This window comes from Fukomys damarensis, unplaced genomic scaffold (assembly GCF_012274545.1).
Source record: "Fukomys damarensis isolate Sample0158 unplaced genomic scaffold, DMR_v1.0_HiC HiC_scaffold_16, whole genome shotgun sequence".
Lineage (NCBI taxonomy): Eukaryota > Metazoa > Chordata > Mammalia > Rodentia > Bathyergidae > Fukomys > Fukomys damarensis.
In genome coordinates, this window is record NW_022900928.1 from 13748856 (window position 1) to 13772472 (window position 23617).

General features: G+C 32.4%; 1 protein-coding gene across 27 annotated transcripts in view; it reads left to right on the forward strand.

The window, feature by feature from the left end:
- The window catches only part of Sox6 (SRY-box transcription factor 6), a 557563-nt gene that overhangs the window by 308356 nt on the left and 225590 nt on the right, over nucleotides 1-23617 (forward strand). For all 27 annotated transcript variants that reach the window (XM_010615190.3, XM_010615191.3, XM_010615182.2 and 24 more), the window contains one exon: nucleotides 15658-15747. In XM_010615190.3, the coding sequence (XP_010613492.1) occupies nucleotides 15658-15747 (90 nt within the window). The remainder of the gene's footprint in view (nucleotides 1-15657; nucleotides 15748-23617) is intronic.

The following is a 23617-nucleotide window of genomic DNA, read 5'->3' on the forward strand; positions in this document are numbered from 1 at the left end:
TTATTACCCTTCCCCTAACCATCCCACCTTCCCTACACCTTTAGCTCCTTTCTTCCCATTTCTAAATGTCAGTAATCTTATTAGGAGCTTATGTATTATTGCAGATTATTCACACCAGAGAAACTATTTGGTATTTACACATGTGTGACTTATTTATTTCACTTAGGAGTATATCTTTACTTTTTCTTTATTTTAAATAACTGTCCAAGAGTTTGTAGTGTACATTTATTTATTTATTTAGGATTTTTTGAGGAAGGTCTCAGTATGTAGCTCAGACTGGCCTTGAACGCACAGCAATCCTGCTGCCTCAGTCTCCCAAGTGCTGGGATTACAGTTGTGACCTACCATATCCAGCTTACAGTATATATTTACAAGTTATCTATCTGCTTTTACATAGCTATGTGACATAATACATAGGGGAAGTAGCTTTAAAATATTCCTAATTCCTCTCTTCTGATCTATGTCTTAATGCTGTCATACCTTTAACTTATACATTGTATATATAATAAATGAAACTTCTTATATTAAAAAAGTATATGTATGTGATATATATGTATATTCGTATAATGTAAGTGTATGTAGTTATAGATTGTTGGTATTATAATTATGAGCAAATTGTTATTTGTTAGGTGAATTACAAATAAGAAAGTTTTATTTTATCTTCATGTATTCATGCGCTTTTCTTTACGCATATTTGAGTTCCTGATTTACACCATTTTCCTTTCTTTAAAGAACTTTGCTAACATTTCTTGAAGATAGCTTTCTTGAAAACATATTCTCTCAAAGTTTGTTTATATGAGGGTCTTTTAGAATCCATTTCATTTCTGAAGGATGATTTTTAGGTGGTTGTCTTTTCTCTCATCACTTTAAATCACTCGACACACTGCTTGCTTGCATGGTGCTATGGCTTGATTGTGTTTCTCATAGTTCATATATTAGAAATCTAGTCCACAAAGCTGTAATGTAGAGAGATGGGATCTTTAATAGGTGATTAGGTCATGAGAAATTTTGCTCTTATGCAAATTTTAATTGACATCAGGGGAATGGGATAGCTCTATCAGTGGGTTTCTGATTTTTAAAAAAGTTGGCTTCTTACCCTACCTCTCTCATGTTATTACCTAGCAAGAAGGTCCTCACTAGAAGTGACTCTAAAATTTCGGACTTCCCAGGCGCCAGATATGTGAGCCAGATGAACCTCTATTATTAATACATTATCTTATCTGTACTGTTCTGTAATAAAAGCACCAAATAGCCCCAGACATATGTTTTCTGAGAAGTCAGTTATAATTTTTATCTTTATTCCTCTGAAGGCAAGGTAGCTTCTGCCCCCTCTCATTCACTTCTTTTAAGAGTATTCTTTATTATTAATTTCAGGAGGGTTGAATATGATATGCCTTGGTGCATTTTTTACATGTACATGCTTCGTGTTTGCTGTACTTCCTATATATCAGGTTTGGTGTCTGACATTAATTTTAGAGAATTATTAGTAATCATTGTTCCTCTCTCTCTCTCTCTCTCTCTCTCTCTCTCTCTCTGTGTGTTTTCAGCCTTTATTTCCTTCCTTTTGGTTTTGAGCACTTCTGCTTTATATATATCATCAAACTCAGATATCGTCCTTTTTAAAATCATTTTTTAAATCTACCAATGAGCCCATCAAAAGCATACTTCATTTCTATTATTTTATTTTTCATTTCTATCATTTCTTTTTTATTCTTTCTTAGAATTTTCAGTTTGGGACTTAACATCTATCTATTCCTGCATCTTGTTTACTTTTTCATTAAGATCTGAAACATATTGTGACTAATTTAAGAGAAATCCTAGTCTGATATTTCTAGACTTCCTGCCACTTGACTCAGTTCTGATGCTTGTTCAGTTTCTTCCGTGTTTTTTGCCCTTTATTATGTCTTTTAATTTTTTTGTTGAATGGCAGACATATTTTAGTGGTGAAAAGAACTGAGGTTAAAAATCCTTTTAGTAATATAGTAACAAAGTATGAAGGGAAAGGGAATCATCCTATAGTCTTATGATTAAGTCTGTTTTTTGGTAATTTTGTGCCCCTGGTCTAGGAACCTTAAGTAGTACTTCTTAGTATTTTTCCTTTAAGGTGGGCCAGGATGGCTGCTTTGGTTAAAACTTGAGATCTAGTAAAATATTTTCTTCTGAGGGGAGCTCTTGCTAAGGAGAGAATACTTCCAAGTGGTTCCTTTCCTGGGATCACAAGAAGATTTTCTGTGATATTCACTGTGAAGATCTGGTACAGCTTCTGAAGATAAAATTCACAAATGTATGGAGGGCTTCTGATGACTGAGAGTCCCTGGAGTTTTTAACTCTCAGAGTTCTGCACACTTAGCATGCGGCAATTTGTTAATTACAGTTCTGGTTTTCCTGTGCAACACTGGTTCCCACAGAGGTTTTGGTTCACGGGTTTCTGGTCTGGTAAGGTGCAATTCGTTGTATCTGCCTTTCTGCCTCTCTAATTCTAGAGCCAGCAATCTGCTCTATGACCTGAATTCTCTGATCTAGGAAGAGCTGTTGACTTTTAAGTTTATTAAGTTTTTTTACTTGTTGCTAAAATGATAACTTACAAATTCCCTATATGCTGGACCAGAACTAGATTCTGCTATGCATATACTTTTTGTTTTCTAATTTTCTGTCTAAGACACCCAGGATAATACTGAAAAGAAGAGTAAGAGTAGCTATTTTTATCTTGTTGCTGAACTCAGAGAAAAAATTCCATATTTTACCATTGATAATGTTTATTGAAAGTACTCTCCTATCCTTAGATTGCTGAGTTTTTCTTTTAAAAAAATCATAAATAGTATTAAATATTATAAAGTTATTTACATATAATCTAATCGTTATGAGTTTTTTACCTTTATTGTGATAAAAGTATCTTTATTGATTGGTACTTGAATCTTAAAGCAATTTTGTATTTCTTAAATCAAATCTCTTGGTACTTTTTCTATGTTGTTAGATTACATTTGGCAATATTTTTTGTGAGATTTTCTATCTATATTTATGAGACATGTTTTAAAAACCTCTCTCCCTCCCTCTCTCTCTCTCTAATTTGTTAAAAATGCAAACCTCTGGTTCCGTGGAGGATAAACCAAAGACAAATGTATACCAAATCATAGGAAAATAAAATTGCTGAAAAATAATGAGAGAAATCTTGAAAGTAGCTACATAAACATTATTTAGAGAATAACAAAGATACCAATGATCTCTGACACCAGAAACAATTTGAATCAGAAGATACTACAATAATATATTTGAAATCCTAAATTTAGGCTAGGATTCTTTAATTGGGGAAAACATTCTTTGAATCTAAAGATGAGAGAAAGGCATTCCAGATAAACAAGTTTATAGACTTCCAGAAGTTTCATTGTAATAAATTGTAAAGTATTTAAAGACTGAAGGATATAATATTATATGGAAATATTTACATAATGAAAATTAAAGCTAATGAAGCAATAAAGGGGATATAGTAAAAGGAAGAAGGGCTGGAAAAGAGGCAAAAGAAGACAAAGAACAGATAAAAATATACAGAAAAAAACCTAAAAACTAGCAAGACAGTACATTTTTAACTACTTACAATAAATACATTAACTATGCTGTAAATGTATTAGTCATACTAATTTTAAAAAGTCAAGATACCAGATTGCATTAAAACACCTTGAGAACTAAAAGAAACACAATAAATACAAAGATACAGATGTGCTAAAAGTGAAAACATTGGTTAAGATACACTTGAAAACAGTACTTAGAAGAGAGCTGATATGGCTTAATGAAGTAGACTTTAGGAGAAGCAATATTGTAAGACATACAGAAGGACACTTCATACTGTTTGTCTAGGGTCAATTCATCAAGAAGCCATAATACTTCTTAATCTGCATGGACCTCATGATATTACTTCAAAATACATGAAGCAAAACATTGACAGTATTAAAAGAAAAAAACCTCCCAGAAAAATAAGATGTGGCTGCAATGTGATTATCGTTAGATATTTCAACTTCTTCTCTTTCAGAATTTGATACAACCAGTAGAACAAAAATCCCTAAGAATTTAGAAGATTTGCACAGAACTGTAGGTCAACTTGACTTTTAATGGATGCTTTAATAGAACACTACACTAAGAAACTTTGGAATGGTTATTCTTTTTGAGTCAATATAGAGCATTCTCAAGTTAAAGCATAATTTGCTCCATAAAACAAGTCTCAAGAAAGATAAAAGGATCAAAATTAAAAGCACATATTCCCTGACTACATGGAAGCAAATTATAAATTAATACAAAGAAAATTTCTTTTTAAATTAAAAAAATTCCCAAATACTTGGCAATTGAAACACATGATTCTAAATAAACCAGGTACTAAAGAGAAAAAATGAGGAAAATTATAAAGCATTGTAAGCAAAATAAAAATGAAAATACAACCTCACAAATTGTGTGGGATATGGATATGGCATTACATAAAGGAAAATTCAAAGCTTTACGTGTTTATATTAAACAATGAATGTTTAAAATTGACCAATAAATTCAAGGCACATCCATTCAAAATCCCAGAAATTTTGTTTTGTTTGGTAAGCAAACTGATTCTAAAATTTATCTGAAAATGCAAAGCTGCTACTGTGGTAAAAGCAGATTGAAATAGAACAAATTCTTATTCTATGTGATTTCATGCGGAACTCTATTGCTGCAATAATCTAAAATGCTATTGGTATAAAGATAATAAATTGATCAATAGAACAGAAGGGAGAATCCACAAATAGAACTACCTACCACACACATGAGCACATGTACTTTCTCACAACATGGTTATTTGATTTTTGACAGTGTTGCCAAGATAATTCAATGAAGATGATAATTTTCAATAGAAATTGCTGGAATTTCTGGATATACACATAAAAAATGAACTTTCTTTGAAAGAATATATACAAAATAAGTAAAAGTGGATCATGCCCCTAAGTATAAAACTATTAGATGAAAATTTTTATAATTGATATAGAAAAAGATTTTATACAGCAGCTGCAGAGAACATGAGTGATAAAGAAAAAATTTGATAATTGCATAGCATCAAAATAAAAATTTGATAACTGCATAGCGTCAAAGACACTATGATAATATACAGGTATGTTACAGACTAGGTGAAAGTATTTACAATATATATATCTGGCAAAAGACATACATAAGTCATTTAAAAGGTGTGTGTATATAATATGTATTGAGTATTATAATATAGTGATACATAATATATAAAATATTGACTACTATATAAATAACTCTTAAAACTCACTAAGAGAACAAAAAATAAGCAAACTCTTTTGGTTATTACTTGGCATATGCAACAAGAGCGATCTTTTTTAGTATATCAAGAATTTTCTCTAGCACTTATGAGCTGTGGGTTAAGCAATAGAGAAGAACACAAGTGGTATCAGGACTATTTACTGACTGTTAAGGAGCTTGATGTTTAGTTAAGTAATATAGAGTGAAATTGACCATATGCTTCATCATGTGTTGGCGAAAATAGTCGTGGGGTGTTAAATGAGTTGATTGATTGAAAGAATATAAAAACATTCCTGAGAGATAATATGTGCTCAGCAAGTGTAAATTATTTTCCTTTCAAATGATGAAAATTTGTAGTTGAAGTGAGAAATCAAAGCAGACCTGAGGAACTGGTATTTAATGTCCGCACTGTGGAACAGGAGAGTTTTTGTAAGTGTCAAGAGGTAGAGAGACATTCAAGTCAGGAGATGGCATGAGCAAAAGGTAGGCATGAGGAAGCACATGGTAAAAAATGGGAGCGAAACATGTTTGATGTACTCATCTGAACAAAGAACAGAATGACGAGTTTCAGATGGGAGAATCGGCAAAAGTATGGAGGGACTTGAACATGAAATTAGAGTGGAGCTTCCTTTTACACTGAGTTTTTATGGATTGCTCATACATAAGTAAAAAAGATAAAGGGATATTTTATTAGTAAAAGCTTATTTTATTAACAAAAATAATGAAACTATCTAATCAGCATAAGACTTTAAAATTGAAGGCTGTTGATCTCAAATGTAAGTTTTTGTTTTGTTCTTGTTTTTAAATGAGCCTCAGTTTTCACTCTACTGTGTTTTTCTTTTGGTAGCATCATGTTAAGAAAATACTACAACATATAGATAACTATAAAATAACATGCTATAGCAGTTTTTTGCACATTCTTCAATAAAGCAAGAATTTTATTTAAAATTTGTATATTATATATTTAGCATGTTAATACATTTAGTGCTCTGATGGTTTCCAGATGGTTAAAATTTGGAACATAGCACATTTACATATACAAGTGGTATGACGCTTTTTTTTTGGTACCGGGGATCAGACTCGGGTCCTTGAGCTTGGGAGGCAAATGGCAGAACCACTGAGCTAAATCCCCAACAATATGACACTTTTTGTTATGGTTTTCATATTGTTTAGAGTTTCTTTTTAAGTTAGAACTTGTGGAAATCTAAGTAATAGGAATATATTGTCTTTCATCACCAAAAAAACCCAGGAGTAGCATTTAGCTTTAGCTCTATTTGAATACATGTGTACTAGCATGGTTTAATGGTTGTTTTCCTCTGTCTACTCTCATCTCTGCTTTTTTCCTGTTTTCCTTCTTCGTCTTGGCTTCATTCACTCTTGTAGCAGATCAGCAGTCTCTGTGTGCCGGGAGGATGGCCATGACAGCTCTGGCTTCACATTCTCGTAGCTTCCAACCTGAGCCTGACAGAGCCTTCCCAGGTAGTCCAGAAGAGAATTCCGACTGGGTCACAGTCCTCTTTTTTTGGCATCTGAGAGAAGGGAAAGAAGGGTCACAGAAAAATTGCAATTGACAACTCTATCAAGACAATAGTGGAACATTTTTTTCATATATTTACTTAATGCTTTCACTTCTTTGTCTGAGAAACGTCTGTTTATTTCAGATGCCCATTTTTGAATTGGGTCTTTATATTTGGGGGGGATGATTGTTTTGAGTTCTTTATGTATTCTAGATAAGAGCCCTTTGTCTGAGGAGCAGCTGGTAAAATTTTTTTCCCACATTGTAGGTTGTCTCTTAGTTCTGTTGATGGTTTCTTTTGCAGCGCAGAATCTTCTTGATAAGATGAGATCCCAGTTGTTGATTCTTTCTGCTAGCTCCTGTGCTACTGAGGGTTTGTCATAAAGTCTTTTCCTATGCCAGTGTCTTCAAGAGTTCTGCCTAACATATCTTCCAGAAAGTTTAGTGTTTCTTTTTTAATATTTAGATCTTTAATCCACTTGGATTTTAGTGCATGGTGAAAGATAAGGGCCTAGTTTATTCTTTCGAGAGATGCAGATGAAAATGACACTGAGATTCTGCCTCACCCCACAAAGAGTGGCTGCTTTCAAGAAATTAACCAATAACAAATGTTGGAGGGGTTGCGGGGAGAAAGGAACCCTTCTCCATTGTTGGTGGGAGTGCAGACTGGTGCAACCACTATGGAAATCAATATGGAGATACCTCAAAGAGCTGGGACTAGAGGTTCCATTTGACCCAGCCTTCCCTCTGCTGGATATCTTTCCAAAAGAATTAAAAGAATCATACCAGAATGATATATGCACACCTATGTTTATAGTGGCACAGTTTGTAATAGCTAAAACTTGGAAACAGCCCATTTGTCCATCAGTTGGAAGCTGGATAAAGAAGATGTGGTTTTTCTATACAATGAAATACTATTCAGCCGTAAAGAATGATAAATTAGATTCATTCATAAGAAATTGGATACATATTGAGGATATACTCCTAAGTGAAATAAATAAGTCACACATGTGTAAATACCAAATAGTTTCTCTGGTGTGAATAAACTATAATAGTACATAAGGTACTAATGAGATAATTGACATTGTGAAATAGGATGAAAAGGGCTAAAGGTGTAGGGAAAGTGGGAAGGGTAGGGGAAAGGTAATAAGGGAAAAGAAAAAAAATGAGAAAATGGAAATAAAGTATTTGTAAATGGGGAGGGGAGGAGGGGGTGAAGGGAGGGCAGGGACAAGGGGAAAAAATGAGAACCAAGATCTGTCATGTAAAGGTACAAGATCCCAATAATGAACATAACTGTACTGTATCCCTAACATGTACCAATAAACTCAATGAGGAAAAAAAAATAAAGGACTCTAAAAGTATTGGGATGGGGAGGGGAGGAGGGGGTGAAGGGAGGGCAGGGACAAGGGGAAAAAATGAGAACCAAGATCTGTCATGTAAAGGTACAAGATCCCAATAATGAACATAACTGTACTGTATCCCTAACATGTACCAATAAACTCAATGAGGAAAAAAAAATAAAGGACTCTAAGGAACACTGAGCACAGGGTTGGGGGGCACGAAAATAATGTCATTCGGAAATATTTTTCAAAGAAACCAAAAGGAGGAATGTAGGACCCACACTAGATATGCAGAAATATTACTGCTTCCATAGTCCGTTACTCTTTAAATGTATATTTGATAAAATGAAAATAAACAGTTGTAGAAACCAAGGAGGAAGAGCAGAAAATAGGATGTGGAGAAAATGCATGAAGGGCAGTAATTTTTTAGCAACGTACAACAGGCATGGTTTCTAATAGGACATTTTTATTTCATTAAAATTGGGGCACATTTGAAGTCTTTCTGGACCATGAGCTAGTGAAACATCAAGGCCTACAGAGGCATATACACTCCATGAACATGAAAATAAAAACTGTCTTAGAAGGAGTTACCTTTGGAATTCACCAGTAATGTTAGGTAATGTCTTACCTATTCCATAGTGGATATTTAGGAAAGGAAAGCTTTGAATTCAAACAAAAGCATTATGGAAAGAGAAAGGTGAAGGTGCAGGAAGACTAGCGTAATTGAACTTGCTATTGCGGGGTATTAACTTGCACTGAACTGCCTTATATTTTTAGTACCCTTCTCTAAAGAATGAGATCACTTTATACCATGTCTGAAGCAATTAATGAGGACAAGATTACTCATTTCCCACTATATGTACACCATAGTTTGGAAACTATAAAACTGATGTTTAAATAATGATTTAAGTAGTCATTTCAGTAAGTGAGCATAAACTGCAGTCAGAGCTCTTACCAACTCTTTTGTTGTGGCACTGGAGATTGAACTCGGGGCCTTTCCACTGAACTACATCCTCAATCCATTTTATTACTTTTATCTGGGGCATAGTCTCCGTAAGTCACTAAAGTTGCCCAGGCTGTACTCAAACTTGTGATACTCCTGTCTCGGCCTCCCAGAGTTCTGGAATTAAAGGTATGCACCAGCACTGCTGCCTCTCCCCACATTTTTGTTCTTGGCAGGGCTGGTGGCATCCTTGTTTTCTTGTTCCTGAAATGAGCGTGTTGGTCTTATTAATCACTGAAGTCTCTTCTTGCTCCAGTCAGAGGCCATGACCTTCTGAACCACCTGCCGTGTGTATTCTTTAAAAATATTGGTACCAGTAGAATTTGTGCTTTGATAGCTGTGTGGAGATACCTGGTTTGGAGTGATCCCTCTGTTACTGTTTTAGAGATTAGGCATGGGTGGCCTTTACCTGCTCATAGAGAACAATGTAACTTGAACGAGTGTGTGTTAAGGGCCAGTTTTTAGGAATGCATATGAAAAAATTTGGTAGATAAAAATAATTCAGAGAGAATATTGCACCTAATGTCGCAGTGTCTGTGTGTTTCTGGAAGGTTTTGAATGCGGGGCTTTTTCTTTCTTATGAATTTGCCAGAACCTTGCATCTCACAGTTCTGATAACATTTCCAATAGTTCCCAGTCCCTCCACAGCATCCGCACATCCATACTTACAGCATATTGTTTGTGGAACTAACGTTTTTCCTTGAAGGAATATATCTGATTTAATGACCAAATCATTTTAAGACAGCAAAACAGAATTTTACAGGAACTAAATCTATTTCTTCACACTGATCATGCATGTTTTACTTGAGCATTGAGTCATTAGCATGTTTATAATGGTTCTAATTTAGCACAACATTTTCTGAATTTTATCCTTGAGTCATTTACAAATTGTTCATATTGAGTAAACAAAGGAAACAGATTGCATTTTATACTTAGTAATTTATCTGAAAGAAGAGGGGAGGGTTAATTGTTTTAAAGTTTTGGTCTGTTTGGGGAAGTGAGCCTGCTTTTTCATTGCTAGGCATAAATGCCATTTCTCATCTTTTTGGAGATGGAGGGGGCCCTGGAGGAGTAAAATGAAAAATTAGGACTAGGACAAGATTGGCCACTCCCAGAGGGGAGTGTGGTGCAAAAAGGGAGCTGGCACAAGATTATCCAAAACAGTTGGTGCATTCCTTAATGATCAAATGTTTGAGAAGTCCAGTTCTTCCTGGCAGAGCATCTGTGTTGATGTTTATATCACTGCCCTGCTTTATGGGAAAGGCATGCTTTCTCTTGCTGCTTAGCTAAAAATAGAATGGAATATAGCATTGTATGAGATATTTTAAGATAGCAAAAACAGTTGAGAGGTTAAAGGTTTGGTTTCTGGTTCAAAAAGATCAATGATATAACTTGTAGTGTTCTTTGCAGATTGAATTTTATCTAGAGTTTGTTAGTAATTTGGATGCTTGGTTACTGAAGTTATTCTAGATTTATTTAGTGCAGTCTGAAAAAAAAAACAAAACACCCTGCTGTCTTTTTCCTTTTTGTCAGCTTTCAGCATGAGTAGCAGGCCTGAAAACAGCCTCTATTTATACTCCCTTCTTCTTATTTGGGCGAGGGAGGGAGGGAGAGAGAGAGAAGAAGAGAGGAGAGAGGAGAGAGGAGAGAGGAGAAAAGAGAAATGAGAACGGAAGAAAGAGGAGAGAGGAGAGAGATAACAAGTAGTCGTCAGGGAGCGTGTTTTGGACGTTATAGTGACTTCAAAATAAAACTGGCACATTTCAGTGTCTAATTATTTTTAGTGAGCTTGGAGGGTTTTAATTAAAATTTAAGAGTGCTCTTCAAGCTCTCCAAGCTCCAATTTTATCCCACTGTATTGTGGAGCACTTGCCACTGTGGAAAAATGTACAGTAACTGGCATGTGCATCTCTGTTTCCTAATAAAAAATGTGGGATGGATGGTCAGTGGGGGTTAATATGTACTGTTGTATTTAGCTGTAAACCAAAGTCTTGGGCACTCCTAACCAGCTGTCATTGTTCTCGAGTACAAAGAAAATTTAATGCATTTGAAATTTGTGTTTTCTCTAGTAAAAATAAATGAAATCACCTTTCTTAAAAGAGTTAATAAAACAAAAGGAATTATGACATTGTTTTTTCTTGATAAAATATTCAAAAGCTATTGTTCATATTTCTAATGTTTTAGCATTGTTGACTCTAGATATCACTTTGAAGTGAAAGGAAGAATAAATGTTTACTTCCAAGTAATTGTTTTCAGGAACAATGAACATGTGTCTCATTACGCTTTCCTCTTCCCCATGCTTTAATATTAATTATGATTTATGTACTGTCTTTTATTTATAAGAGATTTTTTTACAGAATAGGAATTAATGTTGCCGAATTGTTGATTAATCATGAGGAATTTAAAATTGTCTCTAAATTATCACCATAGCGATGAGAAAGTAAACATCTCATATTCTCTCACTTTACATTTTTCTTTTACCATAAAAGTAATTATTTGCAAGCAAAAATATTACTAAGCCATGAAAAAGCATTTTTGACTACCTGACCTGAAATCTAGAAATACTTTAGGAAGCAGAAATTGTTCTTCATAATTTGGTATGCAGTGTATATTTAAAAAATCACCCTTGATTTTATCTTTCCTTAGTTTCTCAATTGCTTTTGAAAGGAAACAAAAGAAACTCAAACTATATGCAAATGAGAATTAATTGCAACACATTAAAGCTTTACAACCTTGCTTAAAATATAGAAGAGAACTGAAACCGAATTTTAGATTTATGGCAGTCTTGTTTTACTCTACTATTTATAAAAATTAGGCAAGGTAAATATAAATTCCTGCATTTCATTGCGAAGATACATATTGGTCAATGTAACACATTTTTCAAAATAAGAGGAATCAATTTTGACATTTTATGACACTCTGTTTAATATGAAAACATCATTACTTAAACTTATTTTAATATATGTATATTTTGTAACATTTTGTTGTATGATTTTTTAGTTCTTTATCTCAATTTTCAAAGCTCATATAGTTCCTTTCTTGTGTCTCAGGTGAAAACAACTCATATTCACAAAACAGGTCAATTTAGGTAATTAAATGTACTGTGTATTTTTCTTCATTTTGAAGCCTTTGGCATCAGTAAAACTATAATGGTTGTTTTCAGATTAATCAAATAAGACATATTTGTGTGTACAACATAATTTAGGAGTATCTGTGGGATATTCATTCCTTTTCTTTTTTTGTGGGGGAAGAGGGACAGGGTCTCACTATGTAGTTCAGACTGGCCTTGGAATCACTATTAGCCTGAGCTGACCTGGAACTTGCTGCAGTCCTCCTGCCTCAGCCTCTTGATACTGGAATTACGTACAGGTGTGTGTCACTATACCTGAATAACTATTTTTTTTCTGTTTGGAATCATCTGCGACCACTGTGTTAAAGCCTTGCTTGGACTTTTTCCATGTGCATAATGCAAACTGGACTTTAGTTATTTTTTCCTCTTTGTTTTGCAATTGTGCTAGATCAGAATAGAGCAAAGTCTGATCAGATCAATTGCATCTTTAAAGCTAGTATCCTATAGTGTGGCTGAAGGATGTGGCTTACGGGGAGGAATCCTTTTAATTTGTGCCTTGATATTATCAATACCTTGATATTAAGTGTAAACTTGTACATTCCTTAAAGGAACAAGAAAATTTAAAATATAAAATGCCTTTTGTAATTTTTTGTCTGTTCTGTGCTTCATCATTTCAAATAAGGAAGACTTTACTGGGGACAGAGATGTCCTTTGCCCACACATTGCTTGGTAACAATCTGCTTCTTCTGGTCTTTCCCCCCTCATCTTGTCGACTTTACGGTATAGTGCAGAGAGTGCTCACCACTAACTGTAGTATGCTCTTAGAAGTTTGCCAGTCGGATAATTAGGGGAGAAAGCTGAGCTTTTCAATAAGCTTTCTTACAGTTTTGAGTCTTCCTGGAATCTCCTACAATTAAGATTAAATGTTGACAAGATTGTATGTGGTGGTTTTTATTGTCGTTAAGATAAATACAGTCAGTGGTTGTAATGAAATACTTTCATGGTGGTAAATGTAGACAGGCAAAGACTAGTTTATTTTTCCCTCAGTGTGTTCTATGAGTTGGGAACTCATGCAGCTAGATTAACTTAACATTATAGGAAAAGTTTACTTTTTAATAGAATATAAAATGCTTCAAAGTTATGAACAATTTTATTAGCGAGATGCTTTTGAGTAAAGCAGTGTCCACATAGTTTATTTATATATGCAGTGTGTGTTTTTGTTGTCCGTATAGTTCTGTTTTTCTCCCACGAAGTTTCAGCATTCTTTCCTTGGAACTCTGAAACATTTTGTCTATTTATAGAAATGAGAGACATATTTTGATCTGTTTTACATCTAGTATTATGTAAAGTATTATGTTTTACATCTAGTATTAATCCTAGTATATGGACTTGTACTGAATTTGTGCATTGCTAGTAAATTGAGCTTTTGGGTTTGATTATTTCAAAATATGTTCTCAGATCAAAATTTAACCAATTTATGTTTTACTTTTGGGTCAGAAAACATGCTATAACATTTACAAAAGGTTAAAAATTTATAATCCAAGTAGATAGGATATGAAAATCAAGTTTTTCAGTAAATTTTCTTATCCGTAATCTAATATTATATCGGTGTTTCTCAGAAATTCAAAACTAATTTGAGAAAAATTAATCTGTGACAAGCATGGCTTTGAAGATTTGCTTCTTAACCCTTAAACTTGGTTTTACTATTTTATGATTTTAGTATAACGCAGTTAGGGATAGCACAAAATATGTGTTTCATTTCTGAATGTGAGATGAATAATACCAGACCATTATGGCAAATAAATACAACCTGAACATGTATATGTATGCCTATTGGAAGCATATTCAGAATCCATTTTGGTCACTTGTTAAAGCCTAGGAAAATATTAGGCAGGAAGGAAGGAAAGAAGAAAGAAAGGACCGGAAAGAAGGCCAGAGAACTTTTCACTTGATAAAATGAAGTAACTACAGCTTAGATAGACAGCTAATATAGTTGGTCTTCATCAGCCTTTTTGGGTCTTACTGATCTGGATTCCATCCATTCCTCGATAGATTGTGTCATGGATAAATGTTAATTGTTTTTCACCAATACTTTCTAACCATGCAATGGTCTTCTCATCTTTTAAGTAGGGATCACTGCCTTTTTCTAAAGTTTATCTAGCTTCTAAAGCCCTTCAGAACCATCTTGAACTGTCATCCTGAAAAGTTCAAGGAGAATTTAGAAGCTAGAGAAACAAAATGAAGGGGAAAATGCGAGAGATAGCTGCTGATATGGGAGAGAAAGGGCACTTGGAAATGGAATAACCATTTTAAATAAAAATTTAAAAGAAAGTTATCAGTCTTTTGACACTTGGAATGTTAAAGTTTAACAAGAGTATGCTTTGAGATAAGGATTTAGTATTTAAATCTCCATTCCCTTTTAGAAATATGGCCTATTTGTTAAGATTTGTGGCTTAGAAGGTACAAGCAAATAGTTATAAGCAGTAGCTCCACTTGAAAAATTATCTAAATAGAGAGAAAAACTAACTCAAGGAGAAAATGCTGGTGGTTCTAAGGACATTCTAAAGTTTGGATTTTTGTAACATTTATAAATCTTTATAAAAACACATGTAATTTCTTCCTATAATCTTATAAATGCACTGAGGTATTTATTACTTATAAGTGCAGCAGGGAAAATAATATTTAAATAGATATTTTATTTAAAAAGGTATGTCTAACTTTTTGTGAAAAGTTTTAGTAGTTTTCATTACTAAGGCACAGAAAGCATCTTGACTTAATTTTTTTTCCTTCTTTGCTCTAAAGAAGTATTTTATAAAAGCTATTTTTCTTTTTAAACACTAAGTGATTACAGGTTGATTGTCCTCTTCTTCCTTGGAGATCTGTTATTGTTCCTTGCACAGAACATGGATTTTTCTTGGATTTAAAATATCATCTGGATTAAAATTAGTATCATTTAAACGTAAGCCCATAGGAAAGATCCCTCTTTTCAGTCCTATCAGTTTCCAAAAATGATAAATGACAATTAAAAAGTGATAGAATTGGTATACTAAGAAAAGATTATTGAGCATTATTGTATGCTCTCCAGGGCAACAGTTTAAGTCATCTTCTGGAAAAAAACAAACTCAATTGGGGTATTTTCTAATTGAGAGAGTAATGTAATTGTGTAATGTACAAAAATAGCTTTGTACGTTTTAATTTTTTTCTTTTTTTCATCATTTATTGGTACTTTTTAGGTATACACTAGCTACATTCATCTTTGGGATCTTGTACCTTTACGTGATATATCTTGGTTCTTATTTTTTTCCCATACCCCTGCCCTCCCTTCACCCACTCCACCCTTCCTTATTTACAAAGTGTACATTTTTAAGTGAAGGATTTTCTCCACAGATTGGCCTTCTGAATTTGTAATATACAAATATTCATAATACTTATTTTTGTATTTTAATAGATTCCTCCTGCATGGAAAAACTACTTTCAAAAGATTGGAAGGAAAAAATGGAAAGACTAAATACAAGTGAACTTCTTGGAGAAATTAAAGGTACAATATAATAACTAATGAATATGCGCAGATATTATTTTGTATAATGACCTATTTGCTGATCTTCTGTAACACTAAATTCTTACCTCAAACACTCAATTATAGATTAGAGAATAAATCCATTATATGTCTCTGAAATTTTATTCTTTATAATATTTACAGAATGAATATCTGCCCACCATTGATATGAATCCATACATATATAGCTTATAGGCTATATTGCCTCTGGGTTTACTTAAAGCATGAGAAAAAAAAATGAAGAACAATTTAAGTTAAAGATATTCTTAGTTCATCCTATTAAAATCATAATAGCTTAATTTATAGGTCCAAATTATTAATTGCATTTCTTCAGATTAAAAGAGCTTCCTGTACTACCTTTTAATAAAAAGCATATAAAATGTGCTGTACACTGTGATTTATGGGCAAATTCTGAGTCCTGGGTACCTCAGACTTTGTCACTTATTAGATGAATAGCTTTAGAAAAACTACTGGGTTTTTGTACATTTCTTATTTATTATCTCTAAAATGAAAGTGATAACATACTTATTTTATAGGCTCACCAAATGAGTTAATACATTCAAACCTCTTGGATCCACAGTACCTGATGACACTTATGAAAGTACCCATTAGTATAAGTTTTGGTGGTTGTTAATATGCCCAGAGGAACATTGATTAATCTCAAAGAGATTTCATAAGATTTAGCATTTCATGATCTGTGACTCAGATGAGAATTAATATCCTAATTTTTTAATATCTGTGCTTGATGTTATTATTTTATTTTATTTTATTTTATTTTTGGTACCGGGGATTGAACTCGGGTCCTTGCGCTTGCAAGGCAGGCCACCAAACCACTGAGCTAAATCCCCGGCCCAATGTTATTATTTTAAATATCTTAAAATATAATTAATCCCAATCTATTCCAGTATTAAATTGCACTATTAGCTGAAGTGTCTTACTTGCCTAACAAAATGGTTATTGATTTATTTGTGGAGATGAAGTACTGTGTACCTAGTTTTTTGTTTCATGATTAAAATTCGTGGTCATTCATTCACTCAGTCATCCTTCATAGACAAATAGTCATAATTTTGATTTGCACTAACAATTTGCAAACTTAATTTTATTAGGTTTTGAATTCATTTAGCAACTTTAGTGGAATCTTCATGTTGATTGTGGGTAATATCTCAGCTAAGATGACAATTTGGCAATAAGTATCTGATGAAATTGTTATTTTGGATTTACTACAGAAAATTGCCTAATGTTCAAGCATCTTATGTTCAACTCAAATGAAAACAAAAGGAAGTCATTTCTTCCAATGAATAATTAGTAACTCCTTCCATTAACTAATACAGTATCAAAATCAAGTGGAAATTGAATATTGTTTTGCATTTCACTGCTTCTGTTTTTTGCTTTTGAAGGCCATGTGCTATTTTGGAAAAAAGAGAAATTCAACTTATAACTGACAGGCTGAAAGAAAGTCATTAGTGACATATTCTCTATCCAGCTGCAATAACATGGGGTGTGCTACTTTGCACGTCATTCTGTGTTTTCTTCCCTTTCCAAAGTCACTGGTTTTATAACAGTGAGAACAGAAATGGTTTATGCAAAGGCAAGCTTTTGCCAGCATGAGTGATGGGGGTCTTGTTTTCTCTTAGTAATGTGGAAGCTAACATTTTATGTTACGACTCAACATCGAGTTTTATACAATGGGGTATCTTTTCTTCGTACACTTTATTTTTCTTTACTTCTAGTTCTAAATTTAAAATGAAAAAGTACAAGTCTTAGACACTCAAAATGTATAAACTTCAAAAGTGAAACACATACAAAATTAGGCTTTTCAAATTCTTTGACTTTTTTCCCTGGATTCTTTCTGGGGATGTATGAACTTTCATTTATGTGCTATTCTGAGTTTTATAAGCATAAAAAATAATATTCTCACTGAATATTCTCATTTTTATTTGTTGTACAAATGTTGCCTCTTCTTACATTTTAATATTTTGTCACTAAATACATTGCATATAAATCATACCAATAATATATTAACCTAAAATGAAAAAGAATTTAAAGTAGTATTCAAATAGTTTGATTTAATTATTGCTGAAACTCAATATAAATTTTTATTCTAGGTCAGATCAGGTCAGTTATTATCCAGATGAACTCATTATCATTTTTCTGAAATTTTAAATTGATCTAAATTATATCTTTGAGGAATATATAGTGTGTGGGTAATCAGTATTTAATATTATATCCCAACACTGTGTATTATAATAGGTTTTATTTTTCCCTGATTAAAAATTCACACATATACATTTGTGAGAAACAGCTGAAAACCCAGAAAAGAATTGCACTTTAATTCTAGCTGTGTCATGTCATATGTCCTTTTTAACTTAGTATATGTATGTTCATTTTTTTCCCATATCTTAGTATCATGCATTTTCTATTCTTTTGTAGTCTGTTTGCTCCCTTCATGCTATATTATAAATTTCCTTGTGATTATGTAATCTTCTGGAATATTTTTATTCACAGAAAACATGGTATAAAGTGAGACTTTCATCATGTAATTGAGCCTTTTATTCAACATTTAGATCAGAATTAAAAGCACCTTGAACACAGAGAACATCTTATGAGAACTTTTCAGTTTATTAGTTTTTATCTTCTTAAAATAAATTCTTAAAAGTGAAGTTCCTGGGCCAAAGAGTATTTTTTTTTTTTTTAAAGACTTGATTTCTACTGTCCCTTATCCTACAGGAAGAGTACAGTGTTTTATGTTCTCTCCGGCAGTATCTGCAAATGCTTAGCCTTTTGCTCTCTGTAGTGACTGTTCCTTTAAAAATTTCTTTCCATTTTGACAGAGGAGAAACAACTTATCATTGCGGACTAAATCTGAATATTTTTGGATTATTTGTGAGAATGAAGATTTTACAGAAATTTATTTGCTGTTAAATGTCTCTTCCTTTGGGAACTATTTTGGTTATCCATTTTGCTTTTTCTTTTAAATGACTAGTTTTTACTGGCTTACAAAAACTTGTTATATATATATTAATGGTATTAAAGTTTGTCATTCATTTTATTTTATGGTCTTATTGTCAGTCTTTCCATCATTTTCTAAAAGCTTTCTGTGGGAGTTTGTTTAGAAAGACCTTTCCTATTCTGAAGTTAGAGAATATTCTATTGTATTTTCTTTCAATTTCATAGAATATTTTAAAATATTTAACCTTCTATAATTTCTCTTGAATATATTTTGATATATAATGTCAATGTGACATGTTAATTTTTTTCTCAGTAGTTTACCAAATATCTCTGTATTGATTATTAAATGCGTCTTATTCCCTCTCACATATAGTAGTGGCTTTTATTATACTCTGATTATGAATTTAGAACCATTTCTCAGTTTGAGTCTATTCTATTTATTTTTATCTCTTTAAACTTTTATTTATACTATGCAATATTAGTCATCACTTTATAATACCTTTCATAATTTTAAATTTAAGGTATTTTTATACTTTTCTAAAGGTTATCTTAATTTATTTTATCAATTGTAAGTTAAAATTCCAAAGTGATATTTTAGAGATTATTTTTACATAAAACTATCTGGTAAACTGACATCTTTATAACATTGAGCATTTCCATTCAAAATTATTTATTCAATTCTTATATGTTACTCAACAATATTTACTTTTTAAAAAAAGGACCAGATTCTACACATTTCCTTGGGTGTTTTCTTTATAATATTTTTGCTTGCCCTTGTGAGCATACTATTTATGTTTACCTTTTGTTAATGTTTTAGAGATGTTAGTGCATTTTGCTTATTTATTTTTCCATTTTATTTATAATTTTTCAAATTATTCAGAGTAGTAGGTCTAGTCATGTTGCAGTTGATGTGTGTGTTTCTTTGTCCTCCTCTACTCTTAATACAAGACCTAAAATATCACAAATAGTACTAGAAGTAAGAGCAAATATTTTAGCTCAGTTTTAAATTTATGGTATGGTATTGTCTTTAATATTTCACAGTATTTTGTTGACTATTGATTTAAGCTATTTATTATTTTAAAATATTTTAGTCTATTATAAGTTTCTGTGAGAAATTTCCTTTTTATGGTATACCTTATTGGTATTGTTTTTTGAATTTATTATTCAAATACATGTGATTCATCATGGAATAGTCTTCTTTTAATGCACTGCTTAATTTTATTTCCTTATATTACATTGTTATTCTTGCATTTATAATTATAAATAAAATTAATTTGGTTTTTCTTTATTTTTTAATATCTTTCTTTATTTTTAGTTCCAGAGTTTACAGTGAAATTAGACAATTCTTCATTTTTTGGAGACCATTAAATGTTAAATAGAGAATATGTGAATTATTTATTTCTTGAAATTATGAAGAATATACTTATAAGACCTTTAGGCCTAGAGTTTTTTTTTTTGCAAAGCATTTATTGGTACATTTTTGATATACATAACACTCATAATTTCGATAACATTTATCTTAGGGAATTTGTAGCTGCACACAATTTATCTTGCTTCTTTTTTTCCCATGCCTTTCCTTCAACCCTCCTTTCCCTCTTTATTTATAAAAGCTTTGTTTCCATTTTTTCCTTCTAGTCTCTTTTTTTCTTGTTCTTTCTTTCCCATGGAATTTTTTTTTTTAAATTTTCTTCTCTCTTTAGATCTCTTTTGCTATAAAATATTTTTCCTTGAGAATTAAATGTATTGGGACTTTAAAATGTTAGCATTGATATACAGTATCCCTTATTTTAAATCTTCTATAGAATTCCTGAAATATAAATAATTTTTAATTTTGAATATTTGTGTGCTTTTCCCTTTGGTCTTTTACCTGCCAGTTTTTTTTCTGTTTATTATGACCCATTTTTTGATTTATTTGTCAGTTCTGCTACTTTTCAGTATGCCAATTAATTAATATTGAATTTACCTTTATTAACTTTTCTTGTTTTCCTTATAATTTTTCTTTTGTTTTTTTATTACCCTCTAACTTCCTGGATTGAATACTTCCTCTAAAATATTTCAATTTAATAATAAACTTGCAAAATTTTAATCATAATTGTTTCTAGAAATATCCTTATTTCCCCATAATTTTTTGCCTTTAGAACTCTCCCTGCCATTATTTTCTAAATACTCAACATTTATGTTATTTTCTAAGTGATCTATCCTTGCATATCATTCTTAAGTTTATATCTTCTTTTAATAGGGGATAATGAAATTGGGAGAGGGAGAGAATACTATTTGTCACCTCCATTGGAAAACTCTGTGGTGGGTAGTCTCTGTGGAGACTAGTGTGGGCCATAGAATGAATAAGAACAAGTTTTAAAGACAGATCACAAACCATTAAAAATACCTTAATATTTTTACATAATCAAGAAATGATAGAGTAATGATTTCCTTTTTAGATTTTACTTAAATTATGTTTTCACATAAAATTCTTATTATCTAGATGAAGTAAATGTTTCTAAAACCCCTAGGAGTTGGATTATTAGATGTAATTACCCCTAGGAATTTGAGGCACTGAATCAAAATTTTCAAGTCAATGACTTGTCTAATATTTTATTGTCTATAATTAAAGTGTCCAGCAAGATGCACATATGTGTGTGTGTAATGGAATGATTACTCTAGTCAAGCAAGTTAACATATCCATATACACAGTTATCTTTTTCTGTATGTGTTAATAACACCTGAAATCTCTCTTAATAAATTTCCAGTTAATATAATTTTATTAACTGTGGTCTTCATGCTTTACTTCTGACACATTTATCCTAGATAACTGTAACTTATACATTCTGACTTACCATTCTGTCCTTTTCCTTGTCCCCAGTAATTACCATTTTTAATATTTTTAAGAAAAAGCCCATCTCTATCCCTCCTGCATTTTTTCCATATGTGGCCTTGTTTCTATTAATGATATTAGTTGATTTATAAAATACTATAGGCATAAATCCAATAGCAGTACTCTCAAATCAGGATTTAAATCAGGCTAATATGGATAAAAGTATGAAATAACTGTTATTAAGAATGAAATTAATATAGCACAAAATATTTAAATATTTTCTTTGGTCTAGAGTATTGTGTCCCAATCAGGGTACCCATTTCTTTCTTTCTTTCTTCCTTTCTTCCTATCTTTCTTTCTTTCTTTCTTTCTTCCTTCCTTCCTTCCTTCCTTCCTTCCTTCCTTCCTTCCTTTTTCTTTCTTTCTTTCTTTCTTTCTTTCTTTCTTTCTTTCTTTCTTTCTTTTTCTTTTTTTACCAGGGATTAAACTTAGGACCTTGGGCTTGTGAGGCATGTGCGGTGCCACTGAGTTAAATTCTTGGCCCAAGGTACCATATTTTGAGGGAATTGCTTGCTTTATTAGTTACTTTTCTTATTACTGAGACAAAATACCTGACACTCATAGTTAAAGGAGGAATGGTTTATTGTAGCTTGCAGATTGTAGAGGTTTCAGTTCACAACTGGCTGGCTTCAAGGCAGGGTGACATAGGAGAAGGGCATCACAGATGAAAAATAGTTCATGGTGGGCAGAAGGCACCAAAACAGGGAAGTAGCAAAGCAGCAGCAAGTGAGTGACAACAGCCCTCTTTCTGTCCCTTATATTCTATTCACGTTACATGCCCTATGTGTGAGTAGCACTCACCCATGGTGGGCCTTCCCATTATCCATTCTCAGAACTATGCCAAACCAACCAGTGGACTAGTTTAGTTATCACACACCCTTGAGTCTAGCATCACACACTTAATTCCAGCATCACACACATTAGATCCAGCCACCTCTGAAAGGGCCCATCTATGCTATGTCAATATAAGGTTTTGAGATACAAGCAATAATACTTGCCAATTTAAAATTTATCAAACTGACTGAAATGGTGAAGAGTCTTGACCATTTAAAATGAATAGTAATTAAAGATATAGGGAAGTTTGTCTGGTGCATGTTAGCTCCTTTGAAGTTTTGTTAGAAGAAGATATATTTATTTTGTGTTGTTTTATTGAGTTATGGTAATGAGGAACTTGGAACTTGGTCTTTTTTGTTTTATTTTAAGTAGTGGTGGAGGCTGGCCTTGAATTCATTATATAGCCCAGCCTGGCCTCAAACTTGAACTGGTCATCATGCCTCAGCCTCCTTGGTGCTGTAATTATAGGTGTGCAGCACCACAGTTGGTTGAACTTGTTCTTCATAAACAAGAGTATTTCAGAGTAACTTATTCCTATTTGACATTGATAAGATTGAATTATATTAATAATGCCTCAAATGTAGCAGTGTTGAGCAAATATTTGTCAAGGAAATGAGTAGATGAATGAAAAGACATGGTGGTATACACTGTATTCCCAGCACCCTGGGAGGCTGAGGCAGGAGGATCTCAAGTTTGTGCTCAGCATGGGCAATTTAGCAACTAGGCAAATCCTGTCTAAAATGAAAAACAAGAAACAAAAACAAAAGCATCCATGCTGGGGTTGCAATTCAGTGCAAAAGACTCTGGATTCAATCCCCAGTAACATATACAAGAAAGAATTAATCAAATCAAATCAATCAATCTGGCTTTGGAAATTTTAAAGTGAGATGTTAAAGAGACTATTTTACCCTGGTGCCTTATTATCTTCATGACCTCCTAAGGTTCATTCCAAATTATTAATTAAGTTTATTATATTTTATTAATTATAAAACTCATTTAAAAATATTGACTCTTTCCTGTCAATAAATAATCTGGAAATAAATTTTGCTAGATTCTTTATTGTTGACAAAGTAAACACAGTTTTAAAATATCTACAACATTTCACTTGGTTCTTATAGTAACCCAGTGAAGAAATATTATTATATTGATTTTAAAACTGAGCAAAATGAGCTGAGAGAACTAAGTAGCTTCTTTAGG